This window comes from Mesoplodon mirus (genome assembly GCF_964341445.2).
Source record: "Mesoplodon mirus genome assembly, chromosome: 3".
Lineage (NCBI taxonomy): Eukaryota > Metazoa > Chordata > Mammalia > Artiodactyla > Ziphiidae > Mesoplodon > Mesoplodon mirus.
Window position 1 is genome coordinate 132,328,695 of NC_138978.1, and position 19,753 is coordinate 132,348,447.

General features: G+C 35.4%; 1 protein-coding gene across 8 annotated transcripts in view; it reads right to left on the reverse strand.

Moving 5' to 3' along the window:
• SDCCAG8 (SHH signaling and ciliogenesis regulator SDCCAG8) overlaps positions 1–19,753 on the reverse strand; it is a 265,165-nt gene that overhangs the window by 209,862 nt on the left and 35,550 nt on the right. For 7 of the 8 annotated variants that reach the window (XR_014293561.1, XM_082615996.1, XM_082615994.1 and 4 more), the window contains 3 exons: positions 15,748–15,888; positions 7,463–7,527; positions 4,275–4,463 (listed from right to left, as the gene is read on the reverse strand). Coding sequence is in view for 7 of the 8 variants with exons in the window: in XM_082615996.1 (XP_082472122.1) it covers positions 4,275–4,463; positions 7,463–7,527; positions 15,748–15,888 (395 nt within the window). In the remaining variant the exon portion in view is untranslated. The remainder of the gene's footprint in view (positions 1–4,274; positions 4,464–7,462; positions 7,528–15,747; positions 15,889–19,753) is intronic. The other variant, XM_082615995.1, reaches the window with a different exon arrangement.

Consider the following 19,753-nt stretch of genomic DNA (forward strand, 5'->3'; position numbering starts at 1 on the left):
TATAATTGGACAGCTATAAAACACTAATGAAAGAAACTGAAGATGGCAGAAAAAATGGAAAGATATCCCCTGTTCATGGATTGAAAGAATTAATATTGTTAAAATGTCCATAGTACCCAAGGTAATCTACAGATTCAATGCAATCCCTATCAAGATGCCAATGGCATTTTTCACAGAACCAGAGAAAATAATTCTAAAATATGTTTGGAAACACAAAAGACCCTGAATAGACAAAACAATGTTGAGAAAGAAGAATAGAGATGAAGGTATCACACTCCCTGATTTCAAACCATACTACAAAGCTACAGTAATCAAAACAATATGGTACTGGCACAAAAATGGACACATAGACCAATGGAACAGAATAGAGAGCCCAGAAATAAACCCATGCTTACGTGGTCAGTTAATCTATGACAAAGTAGCCAAGAACATACAATGGGGAAAAGACAGCCTCTTCAATGAATGGTGTTAGTAAACCTTGACAGCTACATGCAAAAGAGTCAAACTGGACTGCTTTTTCACACCATAAACACAAATAAACTGAAAATGGATTAAAGAATTAAATGTAAGACCTGCAACTATAAAACTCCTAGAAGAAAACATAGCCAGTATGCTCTTTGACATTGGTCTTAGCAATATTTTTTGATACATCTCACAAGGGAAACAAAACAAAAATAAACAAGTGTGACTACATTAAACTAAAATGCTTTTACACAGTGAAGGAAACTATCAACAAAATGAAAAGGCAGCCTACTGAATGGGAGAAGATATTGGCAAACTATGTATCTGATAAGGGGTTAATATCCAAACAATATATCTGATAAGGGGTAAATATCCAAAGAACTCATGCAACTCAACATAAAAAAATAACCTGATTAAAAACTGGGCAGAGGACCTGAATAGACATTGTTCCAAAGAATTCAAATAGATGGCCAACAGCCACATGATAAGATGCTCAGCAACACTAATCATCAGGAAAATGCACAATTAGATAGCACTTCATACCTGTCAGAATGGTTATCATCAAAATGACAACAAATAACAAGTGTTGGCAAAGATGTGGAGAAAAGGCAACTCTAGAGCACTGTTGTTGGAAATGTAAATTAGTAAGCCATTAGGTAAAACAGTATGGAAGTTCCTCAAAAAATTAAAAGTAGAACTACTATAGGATCCAGCAATTTCACCTCTGGGTATTTTTCAGAGGAAAACAAAAACAGAAATTCAAAAGGATGTATGCACCCCTATGCTCATTGCAGCCTTATTTCCAATAGCCATGATATAGAAGAAACGTACATGTCCATCAACAGATGAATGGATTAAAGAGTATGTGATGTATGTGTGTATATACACATACATAAACAGTGAAATATTACTCAGCCATACAAAGGAATAAAATCTTGCCATCTGCAATAATATGGATGGACTTAGAGGGTATTATGCTAACTAAAATAAGTCACACAGAGAAAAGACAAATACCATATGATTTCACTTATGTGTGGAACCTGAAAAACAAGACAAAACAAAACAAAACAAATGAACAAACATAACAGGATAGAAACAGACTCATAGATACAGAGAACAAACAGGGAGTTTCCAGAGAGGAGGAGTTTGGAAGGATGAGTAAAACAGGTGAGATTAAGCACTACAAACTTCTAGTTACAAAATAAATAAGTCAAAAGGAGGAAATGTACAGCATGGGGAATATAGTTAATAATATTGTAATAATTTCGCATGGTGACAGATATTACTAGACTTATTGTGGTGATCATTTTGCAAATGTATAGAATTATCAAACCACTATGCTGTACACCTGGAACTAACATAATATTGTGACTATGTATTTATGTACTATGACATAGTATTACACTTCAATTAAAAAAAAAGAATGAATACTTCCTCATGTATTATCTTCCTCTTTTATTGCTTACCAGTTCCTAATCTATATCCACTTTGCAACTGGGCAGTTTTTCTTTTCTGTTTCTTTCAAAGGAAATTATTTATACATTGTACCAAAATTTTTGTTATATAAAATGTAAATATTTTCCCATCTTTTTAGTTTGCAATATTGTATCACAAGGATGTTTTGTTTTAATGGAGTCGAGTTTATCTTTTTTTTTTCCTTCATGACTCTCACTTTCCTCATCATGCTCAGAACTTTAATTAGCCCAAGGCCATTAAGATATTTTTCTATATTTTCTTCTAATACTTTTGTAGTCTAGAAGCATATCTAGGTCTTTAAACCACCTTGAATTTACTTTTGTGAAGTATGATTCCATTATTTTTTTCAAATATAAACAAGCAAATTTTTTTTTTTTTCGGTACGCGGGTCTCTCACTGTTGTGGCCTCTCCTGTTGCGGAGCACAGGCTCTGGACGCACAGGCTCAGTGGCTATGGCTCATGGGCCTAGCCGCTCTGTGGCATGTGGGATCTTCCCAGACTGGGGCACGAACCTGTGTCCCCTGCATCGGCAGGCGGACTCTCAACCACTGCGCCACCAGGGAAGCCCAACAAGCAAATTTTTAACTTCTCTGAGCCTCAGTTTCCTTAGTTGTAAAATGAGGGTAATGTATTTACCTCACCAATGCTTTACTAAGATTAAAAGAGATTGTTTTTAAATTTCCTGGCACAGTCCTTGGCATATAAGAAATGTTTACTACACGTTACTTGTATCTGAAAATATATTTAACAAACTTAATAAATTGTCATTATGTTAAATATATATGAGTAAGTTAATAATATATTTAAGAATTAATATAATATTTAACAAAAAGCAGGACTACCACTGTAGATCATGAAAACTACCACTGGAGAAATGCAGTTTTTATACAACAGACAATAGGTTAGTCATATGTAGAAACCATGGCTACCAGACATTTTGACTGCTTCTAAAGTATGCAAGGTACAGAAGGGTTTTAATATTTATAGAGCATTTACAATATGGCAGAAACTGTTTTAAGCACTATATAGGTATTCTTTCAATGTCCCCTCAAAAATAACACTATTAGGTACTTTTATCTCCATTTTCAAATGGGGGAATTGAGGCATGAGAAATTAAGTAATTTTTGTGAGGTTACATAGTAAGTTATCAGTAGAACCAAAGTATGGACCCAGGCAGATTGACTCAAAAGCTAGTGCTCTAGTCACAAGGCTAAGCTGCCTCTATAATATCCCAAGAGGTAAGTATTATTCCCTCAAACAAAAGAAGACTCCAAACTTAGGGAAGTAAAGTCATTTGTCCAAAGTTCAAAACCAACTTTATTGACCAAGTCTTTCGACTCCCAACACCAGTTCCAATCAGACAATCTCTGATGTTAAGCAATAAATGCCAAAATGCCTGTAGGCCAGGTACTCTGCTAGAAGCCAGGGATACAGAAATAAACAAACACAGTTGCTGTCTGCAAGTATACACAATATATTATAAAATTACAGGAGGAAGGAGCCTAAATCAATTGAGGACAAAATGGGGTGAGGCTGGTGAGAGAATACTTCTAAGAGGAAGTGATGTTTGAACTATTTAAATGAACCCAAACAGACAGAGAGAGGTGACCTTGAGCATAGAGAAAAGTAGAAGGCATGTGAGAGAGAACACCCTCTATAAATCATCATTGGATGGTATATTAAATAATAATTCTCAACTTCTACAGAATATAATTTTCATAGGAAAGGGCTTCCTCTGGAATACTGAAAACAAAACAAAAAAGATGTACACAGAAAATTGTAGTATTTCAGCCTAGATGAAAACTTTGACTCCATAAAAGCTCATTTGTAATTTGTCCTTAGTCGATCCTCAAATATTAATAATGGGATATAGTGGGCCCTTCTTCCAGTGTACTCATAATATTCTTCATAACAGTCACATGATAAAAACTTGATAAAAACTCACTTTACCTATACTACAGCAGGGATATCCAAAATAAGGCAAAATCGAAAGAATTCCTCTCAAACTCAGTTTTGTTATGAATAGTGCTGGATTTGCAATTATAGAGTTATAGAAATGAACAGAATTATAAAGGTTATCTATTTAAATTCTCTCATTTCAGATGAGACTGAAACCAAGGAAGATAAAATTATTTGTCCAAAATGACATGGCTATACACAGTTGGCAGAACCCACATATTCTGTCTTTAAGAAAGCTACAATGAAGGGACCTTTTAAAATCCATTTTATTTGAAGCTTAACATGCGATTTAGCATGGGGATAAAAAACTACTGTGCCCATTTAAAGACATGAGTCTCCATGTTGCCAAAGACTACACATATAGAAACATACTTACTTAGACAGTCTTTCAATGGTCTGCATGTGAACATTATTGTGGGTTTGGGAAAGAACAGCTTCATGCTGAGCACATTTCAAACAAAGACCACCAACACGGTTAGAAATATTAGCAGCAAGAAGAGACTCCTTATGCTTTAGTCGCTCTTTAAGATCTTCACAATTTTTCTGATATTCAACTAGGTCTTTCCTAAAAAGAAGGGAAAAAAGCTCTAGCAAATGGCCAGATAAAAGTATACTACTTCTAAATGTATCATCATACTGATAACTACTATCATTTACTGGTGCTTACCTTATTAGGTGCTTTACATACAGTACCTTGTTATTTCTTACCACAGCCCTAAAATGTAGGTGTGATTATCCTAATTGACACTCTGAATAAAATGAGCCTTGAAAATATTAAATTTCAATTTGTTTTAAGATTTTAACAGATTAGTCTGCCTCTGATACTGGCTTTCTTTTCACAGGATCCTATCTCCATGCAAAAAGATAAAACTCCAAACACAAATCCTAAATAGTTTCTCTTAATAAAGGGGTGGAGCAACATAACACAATATCCTTGAATTGAGGGAAATACCCAATCCCATTTCAAATGTTAACCCCTTAAAATTTGTAAAGACAACCTTAAAAGATCACATAAAGAAAATGGATTTTATGCATGAGTAATTTATTACTGTTCATTTTTCTTCAGTTAAAAAAAAAAAAAGAAAATTATCCATAGAGACACAGATGTAGAGAACAAACGTATGGACACCAAGGGGGGAAAGCAGTGGGTGGGGGAGCAGTGATGGTGGTGGGATGAATTGAGAGATTGGGATTGACATATATACACACTAATATGTATAAAATGAATAACTAATAAGAATCTGCTGTATAAAAAAATAAATTAAATTAAATTCAAAAAAAACTATCTAATCTACAAAGAACTGCTTCAAAAGAGAGTGGGCTACAGAAAGAAGTTAGATAGAACTTGCCAGACATAAGATTTCATAAGTAGCAGCTATTAGCTGGAAATATGCAACTTGGTAAAGAAAAGGCTGAGGAACTGTGTATGTGTGTTCTTTGTTTGTTTGTTTTAATGGGATAGCTCTTGGATGAGGTTTTTCTCCAAGTTGACTTGTCAAGGATTAAAAGACCAGTATATGGGTTGTATTTTCCTCCCCCTCCCCAAAAAAGCTTTGGTAAAGTCAATTTGGGTAACTGAGCTTCCTTGCATACACATCCCTTTCATGTTGTATTTTTTAAAAACTTCCTAACTTAAAAAGGAAAAAGTTGTTCTTAAATTCTTAGACTGCTGAAGGCAGGCATTTTACCTCTGGCTCAGACTATTCTCTGCTGTTTCTATTAAATTCAGAGATTTATAGCTATCCTAATTTGTTCACTGTCACAAAGGAGAAGCCAATAATCAAGACACCTGGTTGTCACATACTACCTCGACTCTTGGGATTTAGGGGGCTTTGAGACAGCCTGGGAGAGGTGGAAAAGATCTACAGGAAATCTAAGGGTTAAAAAAAGCTAATCTAATGACTCTCTGAAACAGAAAAAAAGGAGCTGTTTATGTCATATTCCCAAGATGATATCTACAACATAGTAAGTTTTCTTTCTACGTATCATGTAGAAAAAGTCTGACTTTCAAAGCCTTAAAAAGAACTTTAGAAGTACATTCCAAAGTCAAAGAGTCTCCATTACTATTTCTGTCAGGTTCAAATTCAAAACACTCAAGTAGATTCAGTTACATGAAATGGCAAAAAGAAAATTAAAAACAAATAGGTAACATAAAACCAGTTTATAAGAGTAGTGATTTTATTTCTTTCTTTAAGAAAATGCTTCTTTAAATAATCTTACATTACACTAAAAGAAAACAAAGAAACAGAAGGATGCAGGAAACAAAGTCTGGTCCATTGCAAAGTGATGTTTTAATGTAATTAAAGATTGCATAGTTGAATTGTTAATGAGACAAAATAAGTCACATTCCCATAAATATAATGACCTAGAAATATATCACTTTAAAAACTGAAGAACCGGGGCTTCCCTGGTGGTGCAGTGGTTGAGAGTCCGCCTGCCAATGCAGGGGACACGGGTTTGTGCCCCAGTCCGGGAAGATCCCACATGCCGTGGAGCAGCTGGGCCCATGAGCCATGGCTGCTGGGCCTGCGCGTCCGGAGCCTGTGCTCCGCAACGGGAGGGGCCACAACAGTGAGAGGCCCGCATACCTCAAAAAAAAAAAAAGAAAAAAAAAAATAAAAACCCTGAAGAACCAAAACACAATAGAAATCAACATATAGCAAATAAAGAAACCAAAAATTAGACCACCTTTTAAAAGTTTAGGTTTCTTCATGAAAGGTCTAGTAAAGATCTCTAGAGAAATCCTCAACCTTATGAGGCGTGAAAAGCATAAGGGTATATTAAAATAAATGAACAATAACATTTGCAACAAAAGCCATGAATTCTGGTTCTTAGTATTACCCTAGTTCTGTCTCTAGACAATGTACAGCCTGGAAGATGTTAAATATTATTTCAAATTAGACTTATCAAAATAAAATTATAAAAATATTTTAAAGGTTATTTCATTTGGAAATATTTCATTACCACTATTTCAATTAACCTTTAATTTAAAAAAAATTAATTCCTATCTTTTCCAACTCATAATATATAACAAAGTACTAATGGTTAATCTATAATATACAGGTTTTATTGGGATTTTTGAAAACATATCAAAAAGTACATGAAAATTCATATATACTCAAATTCACCATGCATACAAATTCTCAAACTATTATATTATTGTTGCAATTTAAAAATTAGACGAAGACTACCTACAGAGGAAAAAAATACTTGCTTGTAATTTGAAAATTAAAGTGCTTTATTTACACTATTTTATTTTAAAAACATAATTTCTATAAGAGCAGCTTCTGATTCTTTTTTCTATGGGAAAATACAAATATTTTACAACTGATGAAGGGATAAAATTTATAATTTAGCTCACAGTTCTTTGAAATGGGATTTGAAAAAGGACTTCACAAATCCCCTTATCCTTTACCATCCTTAGCAAATTTTATATATTGCATATAAAATAGCATCAAGTAATTCCTATATTGACTAAAACTGGCATTTCAGCAAACATTCAAACATATTTTTAAGATCATTATGGTTTTGCCAATAACTTTAAATGGATGATCAATACTTTACCTCAAAAACATCAATTGAGATTCCAGGATTTTACTCTTTTCCTCATAAGTAAGTTTTAGTCTCTCCTTTAGAAAAGAAAAAAAAAAGTATATTTCTCCATTTCCTGTGTTTTATAAGCAAATTTTAATTATTAATATTAAATTCATTTTTTCTTTTTACCCAAGAGGAAGATCACTGTGTCCCCTCTGGAATCACTTTCCCTAGTCCACCCCAAATACTCTATTTTTATTGAGCGGGAAGCCTGAAAAGAACTACTGAGTCATAAAATGGTGATTACTAACAAAAATTTTTTTTTCAAAATTGCATACATCAGTTCCTATTTTTAAAAAAGTGTGACTCGGGGCTTCCCTGGTGGCGCAGTGGTTGAGAGTCCGCCTGCCAGTGCAGGGGACATGGGTTCGAGCCTTGGTCCGGGAGGATCCCACATGCTGCGGAGCAACTGGGCCCGTGAGCTACAACTACTGAGCCTGCGTGTCTGGAGCCTGTGCTCCGCACCAAGAGAGGCCACGATAGTGAGAGGCCCGCGCACAGCGATGAAGAGTGGCCCCCGCTTGCCACAACTAGAGAAGGCCCTCGCACAGAAACGAAGACCCAACACAGCCAAAAATAAATATTAAAAAATAATAATAAATAAATAAAAAGCAGGAGAGTACCTCTCTGATTCACTGTGTTAAAAAAAAAAAAAAGTGTGACTCTAGGCAAAACCAATTATAACCTGTTAGGTCCATGAGGACAAGGATCAAATCTTCCTGGAATCTCCCACTGCGACTGCTGCATAGCTGACATACCAAAAAATATGTGCTGGATGAATGATAAAAAGGATGCTATAAATCACAGGATGACAGACCAAAGTGATATACAATCTACAAGCCTCTGCTGATATCCAGTTTTTCTTTAATTCAACATATATTTATTGGGTTTCTAAGACGAAGACACCACTAACCTCCAGGAGCTTTAAGAAGTAACAGAAAGACAGATGAACAATTACAACTATTTATAATTTACTCTAATGAAAATACAGAAGGTAAAATGAAATCAGAAAGGCAGGAACTTGTAATTCAGCTGAAGAGAAGTACAGAAGCCTTCATTGGAGGAGATGCAAAGACTTGAAGGATGATTTCCAATAGAGCAAAAGGCACAGAAGCTGGAGAAGGCATGCTATATATTTGGCCAATCAGTATCACTAGAATGTAGACTGCTAGGTGGAAGAGTAGATAGAGATGGGCTGATTAGGTAAGGTGGTCAGTGAGAAGAATAAAAATATGAAGACTTTTATTTAGTCTATACAACTAAATAAAAGTCTCTATGTAGTTGATGTATTAGATGGACATTGAAATCTTTTATCAGTATTGAATCTTAAATTACTCTGAAGGGTGGAAAAAGGGGATCATCACAAATGAAGACATTGCAAATAAACATCAATAGGTGAGAGATAAGTGCATGAATAAGAGAAATCAAGCAACAAAGATAGAAAAGATTTAGTACAAAGCAGTATATAAAAGTAAAATTGACAGAATTTTTTTCTCTTAATTTAGTGTTAAATTTTATTTATTTTTCTATAAATTTATTTATTTATTTTTGGCTGCATTGGGTCTTCGTTGCTGTGCGTGGGCTTTCTCTAGTTGTGGTGAGCAGGGGCTACTCTTCATTGAGGTGCACAGGCTTCTCATTGCGGTGGCTTCTCTTGTTGCGGAGCTTAGGCTCTAGGCACGCGGGCTCAGTAGTTATGGCTCACAGGCTCTAGAGTGCAGGTTCAGTAATTGTGGTGCACGGGCTTAGTTGCTCTGCGGCATATGGGACCTTCCCCAAACAGGGCTCGAACCCATGTCCTGTGCATTGGCAGGCGGATTCTTAACCCTTGTGCCACCAGGGAAGTCCTAGTGTTAAGTTTTATTTATTTTTTTATTAAAGTATAGTTGACTTACAATATTGTATATGTTTCAGGTCCACAGCCAAGTGATTTAATCATATACATTTTTTCAGATTACATTCCATTATAGGTTATTATGAGATATTGAATATAATTCCCTGCGCTATACAGTAAATCCTCTTGCCTATTTATTTTATGCATAGGAGTTTGCATCTGTTAATCCCATACTCCTAATTTGGTTCTCCTTCCCTCCCTCAGTAACCATAAGTTTGTTTTCTATGTCTGTGATTCTATTTCTGTTTTGTATATAGATTCATTTGTATTATTTTTTAGATTTCACATATAAGTGATATCATATAGTGTTTGTATTTGTCTGTCTGACTTACTTCACTGAGTATAATATTCTCTAGGCCCATCCATGTTGCTGCAAATGCAGTGTTTCATTCTTTTTATGGCAGAGTAATATTCCATTTTACATATGTATATATATATATAAACATATCTTCTTAAGCCAATTGTCTGTTGATGGGCACTTGAGTTGTTTCCACGTCTTGGCTATTGTAAATAGTGCTGCTATGAACATTGGGGTGCATGTGTCTTCTCAAATATGAGGTTTCATTTTTTTCAGATAAATACCCAGGAGTGGGACTGCTGGATCATATGGTAGCTCTATTTTGAGTTTTTTAAGGAAGCTCCATCCTGTTTCCCATAGTGGCTGCACCAGTTTACATTCCCTCCAACAGTGTATGAGGGTTCCCTTCTCTCCATACTCTCTCCAGCATTTATTATTTGTAGACTTTTTGATGATGGCTATTCTGACCAGTGTGAGGTGATAACTCATGGTGGTTTTGATTTGTATTTCTCTAACAATCTCTTTTCATGTGCCTGTTGGTTATCTGTATGTCTTCTTTGGAAAAATGTCTATTTAGGTCTTCTGCCCATTTTTTGGGGGGGTTGTTTGTTTTTTTGATATTGAGTTATATGAGCTGTTTGTATTTTTGGATATTAACCCCTTGTTGGTCACATCATTTGTAGATATTTTCTCCTTTTCCATAGGTTTTGTTGCTGGTCTCCTTTGCTGTGCAAAAGCTTTTAGGTCCCACTTGTTTATTTTTGCTTTCATTTATTTTGCCTTGGGAGACTGATCTAAGAAAATATTGCTATGATTTATGTCAGAGAATGATTTGCCTATGTTCCCTTCTAGGATTTCTATCATGTCATGTAAAGTTGACAGAATTTTATGATTGAATAGATGTGGGGGATAAAAAGACATTAAAAATACCCTGGGTTGCTGAATTGAGCAACCAGGTGAAAGCTGATGCTAAAGATTTTTCCAGACTGAGAAAAGGAGGTAAATAGAACCATTAAAATGTTCAACTAATTCAAAAGAAGGCAGAAAAAAAAAAAAGGTGAAGAAATAGTAGATGGGAGAAAAAAGACACAGCGAGATAGTGGATTTAAACCCAAGTATATAAATAATCACATTTAAAGGACAGATATTGTCAGATTGGATAAAAAAAGCAAAACTCAACTATATGCTGTTCACAAGAAACCCATATTAAATATGAAAATACAACTATGTTAAAAGTAAAAGGATAGGGAAAAAATACCCTGCTTACACTACTTTCAAAAGAAAGTAGGAATCAGTCAAAATACAAAAAACCACGTGCTTTTCTCTATACCGGCATTGAGGAGTTAGAAAATGAAAAATTTTAAATATGTATATTGTTTATGATAATATCATAACTAGTCTAGAAATTAATTCTAAAGAAAGATATGTAAGACCTTTACTCAGAAATTATAAAAGATTATTGACAAAAATTAAAGATGACCTAAATAGAGTGATACGTGATTTTAATATTTCACAATATATTACTGTAAAGGTATCAATTCCTCCCCCCAGCAAATGACCTATACCTTAAATGTAATCTCAATCAAAACCACTTAATGGCTTTTTGAAACTTGACAAATTAATTCTAAAATGTACTTGGAAATGCAAAAGGCAAGAAACAGTCAGGACATTCTTCAGGTAAAAGAACAATGTTGGAAGACTTGGTCTACCAGATGCGGGGTTATAAGAATCAAGACAGGATAGTAGTAGCACAAAGAAGTAGTAGCACAGACACCAAGGAAATAAAACACAAAGCCCAGAAACAGACTCACACATATACACACACCTGATTTATAACAAATGTGGCAGGCGAATGATTGTCTTTTCAACAGTGGTGCTGCGATATATAAATAACCCTATGGAAGAAGTAACCCCCTACACTTCACATCAGATACAAAAATAAATTCCATGTACACTGTAGTTCTAAATGTAAAAAGCAAGATTATAAAGTTTCTGAAAGATAATATAGGAGAATATCTTCATGACCTTGGGTGTAGGGAAACGCTTTTTATATAGGACACAAAAGGCACTAAAAAAATAAAGGGAAAACACTGATAAATTGGACCACATTAAAATTAAGAAATTCTAATCAAGAAAGAGAAAATGAAAACTCTCAAGAGAGTTCCAAGGCAAGCCATAAGAGTAGGAAAATAGGTTTTAACAGATATAACCAAAAAAGGGCTTGTATCCATAATATATTAAGAACTTAAAAAAAACATTGTCAGATAATTCAAAACAATAAGTAGGATATTAGAACAGGCATCTCACAAAAGAGCACATCAAATGGCCAATAAATATATGAGAAGATGTTCAATCACATGAGTAATCAGAGAAATGAAAATGAAAATCACAATGAGATAGCACTACAAGCCCATCAGAAAAACAGAATATCAAGTGTTGGCAAGGATACAGAGCAATGGTATCACTCATATGCTGCTGACAGAAGTGTAAACTGGTAAAAACAACCTTGGAAAAGTTTGCCCTATCTCTCAAATCGAACATATATATACACTACGACCAACAGTGCCACACCAAGGTACATACCCAATGTAAATGTGTACAATGCACACCAATAGACATATAAAAGAATGTTCATAGCAGCAATATTCACAATAGCCCCAAACTGAAAAAATACAAATGTCTTTCAACAATAGAATGGATACATAGATTGTGTTATAGTCATACAGTAGACCCATCAATGAAAATAAATAAACTTCTTACACATGCAATTACATGTATGAATCTATCATATATAATGTTGAACAAAAAAGGCTAGACAAAAAAGAATATGTACTATGTGATTCAATTTATGTAATGTTTTAAAAGCCAGGCAGAAATCAATTCGGGTGTTTGGGGATCATGCTTAGGGATCAATTTTCATAAAAGTCAAGATAGTGATTAGCTTTAAGAGAATGAAGGGGCAGTGACTGGGAGTGGGCATGAACAGGGCTTCTGGGACATGGTAGTGTTAGACATCTTACAGGTGAAAATTATATGCTTGTTCATTTGGAGATATATCATTAAGCTGTACATTTTTGTTTTGCATACTTCTCTGAATTTATGTTAAATTGTTTCATTAGAAAAATCAAAGGATGGTATGATCAACTAATGTACATATTACAGAATGCTGCTCCAAGGTTCAGGAAGATGAGGACTGATATATGGAGGTTATTAATGACCTTGGAAAGAAACAGTTTAGGGGAATCTAGGTGGGGAGAAGCTCAAATAAAGTATGTTGAAGAGAGAATGGGAGGTGAAGAACAGAGGCATGAGTATAGACAACTGTTTGGAAAGACGTTGGTATGAAGGGGAGCAACTGGGTGATAGTTCAAAGGAAATGTAGGACGAAGAGAATATATTTTGTGTTTGTTTGCTTTAAGATGGGAGCTAGTAAAGCACATATTTGGCTGAAAATAACCCAGTCAAGAGGGATAAAAGATACAAGAACAAGAGGAGGTAAGTGTAAGAGTGAAATCCTTGAAAAAAGTGAGAAAGATTTGGAACATAAAGCACACAAATGCACACAGATGTGACCTTTGACACACACAGGATAAAAAAAGTGAACCTATAATACTTATAAATAGAACACTAAGAGAAGGCATAAGAGGGAAAATAATTCTAATATGGGAAAAGGAGGAATGGAAGCATGTAATCAGGGAAGGTAGAGTGGGAGCGGACATTTGAACTAAGTTTGGCAGGCTGGAAACATTTCAATATGTAGAGGATAAGAAGGAAATATTTTAGGTAGGGATGATTGCATAAACCAAAGTCAATTCTTCAAAGAGAAATGGAATTGGGAAATATGTTTATGAAGTAGCAAGTAGTGAGTGGTCTGCATGCTTATAGTCAATACTTGTGAGTGTGACAGTAGAGTGAGAAGTGAGTCTGGAAATGTAGTTTGAAGCAAATTGTAGATGGCTTGTGAGATTGGTCTTGATCCTATGGGTATTAAGTAGATATTATAGTTTATTCAGAAAAAAACATATAATTTAGTCTTTCAGATTTTTTTTTTAAAGAAAGGAACTTTTTCCTAAATAGTAGAATAAAGCTTGAATTAGGGAATGAGAAAGAACAGGGAGATTTGGGCCAGAAAGAGCCTTTAGAAAACTATAACAACACCTGTAGATGATAATGATAGCAGAACTGATTCCCTCTATATTCCCTAGAACATTCCATTTTTGGTGTTGTTTTTACCCAGATCAGAGGATTTAAAAGTATCATTTGATCTTAAAATAGAATTATTTTAGACTCTTTGGGAAATTAGGACATTCAAAAGCATCTGTGTATAGGGGGAGTTTAGAAAGCCACAAACATGCCCAGGGAAAATGCATGCTCAGAAAAGTCCTAAGAAGACCTGAAGCTTTCACTCAGGCTGATCTCTAGACTCAGAGCAAGCCTAGCTGAATGGTGAAGACCAGCACAGCCAAACTGCAAAGACTTGGAGAGTTGGTTTTTCTATTTTGGGGGGGGGGCTTTTTGGTGTTTTTCTTGTTGCTGTTTGTTTCAGCTCCTGGCAAAGAAATCTGTCAAACATCAGCTGACCATGAGCTAATGAAACAGAGACCTCAATGATCACACATGACAAGGGATAGTTTCTACAGAAATAGTTTGGAAAACTCTTAAAACAAAAGGACTACTACAGCCTTCAACAATAAAAAAGACAGCAAACCTTAAAAAAAATGGGGTATCTGATTTCCACAGTATAACATTTCAATGCTCAATTTTCAACAACAACAAAAATCACCAGGCATACAAAGAAAGAGGAAAACATGGCTCACTCAGTGAAATAGAATAAATCTACAGGAACCATGCTAATGAAACTATAGACATCAGACTTACTAGACCAAAACTTTAAAACAACTGTCTTAAATATGTTCAAAATGCTAAGAGAAAACATGGACAAAGAACTAAAGGAAGTCAGGAAAACAAATTGTAAAAGGGAACCAAACTAATTCTGGAGATGAAAACAACTAAAACTAAAATGAAAAATTCCCTAAAGAGATTTTAGGGAAGATATGGGCAGCAGAACAAAGAATCAGTAAATCTGAAGATAGGAAAATTGAAATTATTGAGCCTGAGAAGCAGAAAGAAAAAAGAATGAAGAATTACCAAATGATCCAACAATTCCATTTCTGAGTATATACCCAAATGCCTTGAAAGTAGGGCCTCAAACAGATACTTGTGCATCAATGTTCATAGCAGCCTTATTCACAATAGCCAATAGGTTGAAACCCTCCCAAATCCATTAACAAATGAATAGATAAACAAAGTGTGGTATATATGTACAATGGAATACTATTCACCCTTAAAAAGAAATGAGGGGGCTTCCCTGGTGGTGCAGTGGTTGAGAATCTGCCTGCCAATACAGGGGACACAGGTTCGGGCCCTGGTCTGGGAGGATCCCACATGCCGCGGAGCGACTGGGCCCGTGAGCCACAACTACTGAGTCTGCGCATCTGGAGCTTGTGCTCCGTAACAAGAGAGGCTGTGACAGTGAGGGGCCCACACACCGCGATGAAGAGTGGCCCCTACTCACTGCAACTAGAGAAAGCCCTCACGCAGAAATAAAGAGCCAACACAGCCAAAAATAAATAATTAATTAATTTTTTTTTTAAAAAGGAATGAAATTACGATACATGTTACAACATGGATGAAACTTGAAAACTCTATGCTAACTGAGACAAGCCAGATGAAAGGAGAAATATTATTTGATTCCACTTAACATGAAGTACCTAGAATAGGCAAACTCAAAGACAGAAAGTAGAAGAGGTTACCAAGGGTTGCAGGGAGAAGCAAATGGGAGTTATTGTTTAAAGGGTAGAGTTTTTGTTTGGGATGATGAAAAAGTTCTGGAAATGAATAGTGTTGATGTTGCACAGCACTGTGAATGTACTTAGTGTAAATAAATTATACACTTAAATTTTTAAATGGTTAAAATAGCAAATTTTGTGTTATATATATTTACCACAATAAAAAAGTACCCAAAAAAGTAGATGCCTAAGAGAAAAGTACCCAAATACTCACCAGTTCTAGTTTCCATTTTTCAGCCTCACTAGCAGATGCAGCTTTGATAATATCTGCATTGCCATGGGAAAATGATCTCTTGGCAGCTTCATCCACCCTAGAATCTTCACCTGTTGTAATCCAAGAATTCTGTGTGTTTCCCTAAAATAAAATGTGAAAGTACTTGCATTCAGCCTTTAACTTTAAATCAATATACATACTTTACAAATGGAATACTGATTATTATCTGTGATGAAAGGAATAAGAAAAAGAGCAGATGCTCCTAAATACAAATCAAGAATTATTTTACATTTTCAAGCTATTAGGGTCATATTCCAAACAAGTGTTATAAAGTCACATTCCTACAGGTACAGGCAATAATGTAAATGAGCAAAGAGGGCTGGATATCAGTATATTGAACAAGTGAACTTATCTCTTACTTCTTTGAAGATATATACTCTTGAAACACATAAACCTCTCTTGGTTTGTTTTTCATTTTCCACATTTCATAAAGGCATGACTAATAATAATAATAATACATATGATGTTTATGTTTTCTACATGCCAGACACTGTTTTATGTCTTCCACATATATTAACACATTTAATCATTACAACAATCCTATGAGAAAAGTTTCACTGTTATCTCCATTTTATAGATGGGGAAACTGAGTCACACAGAGTAACTGCTAAAAGTCACGGAGGTAGAAAGTAGCTAATAAGTGGCAGAGCTAGGATCTGAATCCTGGCATTCTAGCTCCAGAGTCCTAAACCACTATGCTCTTCTGCCTTTTCAGAAAATTATTTCTCTTCAATAAGAAAAACAGTGCATGGTGATAAACAGAACTGACATACAGCCTGAACGTCAAGGATTCAGAAAGTAATGGTAGGGATCATAACAGAGCAACCAAAGGAAGTAGTCACTACTCAGTTTCAGTCAATTGCTGCCATGTGTGAATACCAACTCACATTACCAAAAAATCTTTTGATTTTTAAAAAGATGAGGCAGATATCTGGCTCTTCAACTGAAACAGTGTTAAATATTGAGTCAGTTTTTCAAACAAACAAAACATGCCTACAGACTGAATTTGGTGAACCCACTGTCAGCTTGAGAACTTCGGCATTCTTTCAACATTCAATGAAATAAGCAGCCCAAAGAACTGGGTGATTTATGTGTGAACCAAGAACTAAAATACTTATATTAATTTATTCAACAAGTAATTATTGAACTCCTGCTAAGGGCCAAGGGACACAGTAGTATTAATAAGAGAGGACATGTCCCCAGACACAGAACTATACTGCAGTGTCATATGTTAGAATGTAGTAAACTGCATTCCTCCAAAGTAGTATTCTGAGATTCTATTCCATATTCTTTGGGAAGTTCAGTTTAGTGGAAACTTCTGTGTAGTACCTACTATGTTCAGGCACTGTGCTAAAAGCTTGGGGAGGGGGATAAAAATGAGCAAGACCAATATTATTCTCAAGGAGTTTACAGGCTAATGAAGAAGAGAAACACCCAAGCAGATAATTTCAATTTAACAAGGCAAGTGCTAGGCCAGAGGTGTGCATGGGGGACTATGCCAGAACAGAAAAGGGATACTAAGAGCAACTGGAGAGTCAAGAAAAGTTTTCTGGAGAAGTTTTGACACTGGTAAGATATCTGAAGGGTGAAAAAGAGTAAGCTAGATGGGAAGGGCATGCCAAGAAGAGAGAACATCATGAGAAAACTCACAGAGGCGTGAAACAGCTTGGTGCCTGCCAGAGACCTTTAGGCAATTCAGCATTACTAAAGATTGAAGTACAAGGCAATGAATGTCAGAAGATGAAGCTCTAACTGTTCACAACAGCCGAAATATGGAAACAACCTAAATGTCCATCGACAGATGAATGGATAAAGAAGATGTTGTACATATATACAATGGAATACTACTCAGCCATAAAAAAGAATGAAATAATGCCATTTGCAGCAACATGGATACAACTAGAGACTATCATACTAAGTAAAGTAAGTCAGAAAGAGAAAGACAAATACCATATGATATCACTTATATGTGGAATCTAAAATATGGCACAAGTGAAGCTATCTACAAAACAGAAACAGACTCACAGACACAGAGAACAGACTTGTGGTTACCAAGGGGGAGGAGGGAGGGAGAGGGATGGACTGGGACTCTGGGGTTGGTATATGCAAACTATTACATTTAGAATAGATAAATAACAAGGTCCTAACATATAGCACAGGGAACTATATTCAATAGCCTGTGATAAACCATAATGAAAAAGAATATAAAAAAAGAATGTCTGTCATGTGTATAACTGAGTCACTTTGTGTACAGCAGAGATTGGCACAGCATTGTAAATCAACTATACTTCAACAAAAAAATTAAAAAACAAAAAAAGGAAGAAGCTAGAGAGTTAAATAAGGGTCTGAAAAGTAAAGCATGCAATGCTAATAAGCTTGAACTTGATTCTGTAGGTAGGGAAAAAATCACCCAAGATGTGATTGCATTCAAAATAGTCTTGCAGAGAAATGAAGGAGGCTGGTACTAATTTCCTATGGAGAAACTGGAGACAGTATGTAGACTACAGATCACTGACTTACGATATAAAATATTGTTATTCTTTGGAAAGAAGTGCTAATCTAATTGACACTTTGTTCTTTCACAGATAGCTTTTAAAAACCTCGAATGGGGCTTCCCTGGTGGCGCAGTGGTTGGGAGCCCGCCTGCCGGTGCAGTGGGTGTGGGTTCGTGCCCCGGTCCGGGAGGATCCCACGTGCCACGGAGCGGCTGGGCCCGTGAGCCATAGCCGCTGAGCCTGCGCATCCGGAGCCTGTGCTCCACAACGGGAGAGGCCGCAGCAATGAGAGACCCGCGTAACGCAAAAAACAAAACAAACAAACAAAAAAAAACTCCAATGATATTTGACCAAGATTTCAAAAATCAAATTACATTTACATCCCTGAAGATCACTGAAAACCTTTGATTTCTTAACTGAGGGGAGGGGTTGGAATGGATGGGGATGAGAAGAGACATGGAAAGAAATGGCTCAGAAATTTTCTACTTAAAAAAAAATCTGCTAGATCTTTGATTGACCACACATGCCAAAATTTCTAATACAAAGCATATTTTAATATAATTTTTTGAACTCTCAAGAAAAGCCCCTTAAGAAGGAAAAATGATGAAAAATGAAGATAGAAATGAAGTACTCTTTGAATGGTTTTAGTTTTTTAGAAATAATCTGCTTTCTTCTTCAACTGCTAGGTCATAAACTAGGCTAAAAGCTAAAAGTCATGTAGGCTGCCATCCAAGACCCAGTCCATGGCAAACGAAGATGGTTTGGTTCAATATTGACAAGCTATACCTAATCTAGGCAGAAAGGCAGTATAATTCGAGGCCAGGTAGATGGATTTGTGGAGTCAGATAGTCCTTTGTTTGAGTCCCAGCTTTGTGACATTAGACCAGTTACTTTGGTTACTTAACTGCTGTGTACCTTAATTTAATCACCTGAAAATAGACATAACAACACCTGCCTTGTGTGGCTATCATAAAATTGAAATAATATAATGTAAAGAAAGTACTTGATACAGTACCTGTCATATCATAGCCATGTAGTCATCAATAAATACTAATTATTACTATATAACTATTTCAATTGTTTTTCCAAAGAAAGCATTAAGAAACTTTGAAAATATATATTCAAATCTGCCAACAGCTTTGGCAAGATTTACTATCAACATGGTAATAGGCTCATTAAAAAGAGTGCAGAAAAAAAAAGAAGATAATATCTCTTGATCTGTTTATATTCAAGATATTCTAAATAGTTTCATTTACCTCAAAACTCTCAATACAACACCATGCATAGGTTGCTGAAATGCCTCAATTCACCTACACAAGTAAAAAGTGGGGGGTAACAATTCTGTAACAACAAAATAACACAGAAGACTAACATTAAAATAGATATCAAGGTCACCTGACACATCTGCAACAACCGTTTCAATATTAGCACTATGTTTTAGCTCATGTGAA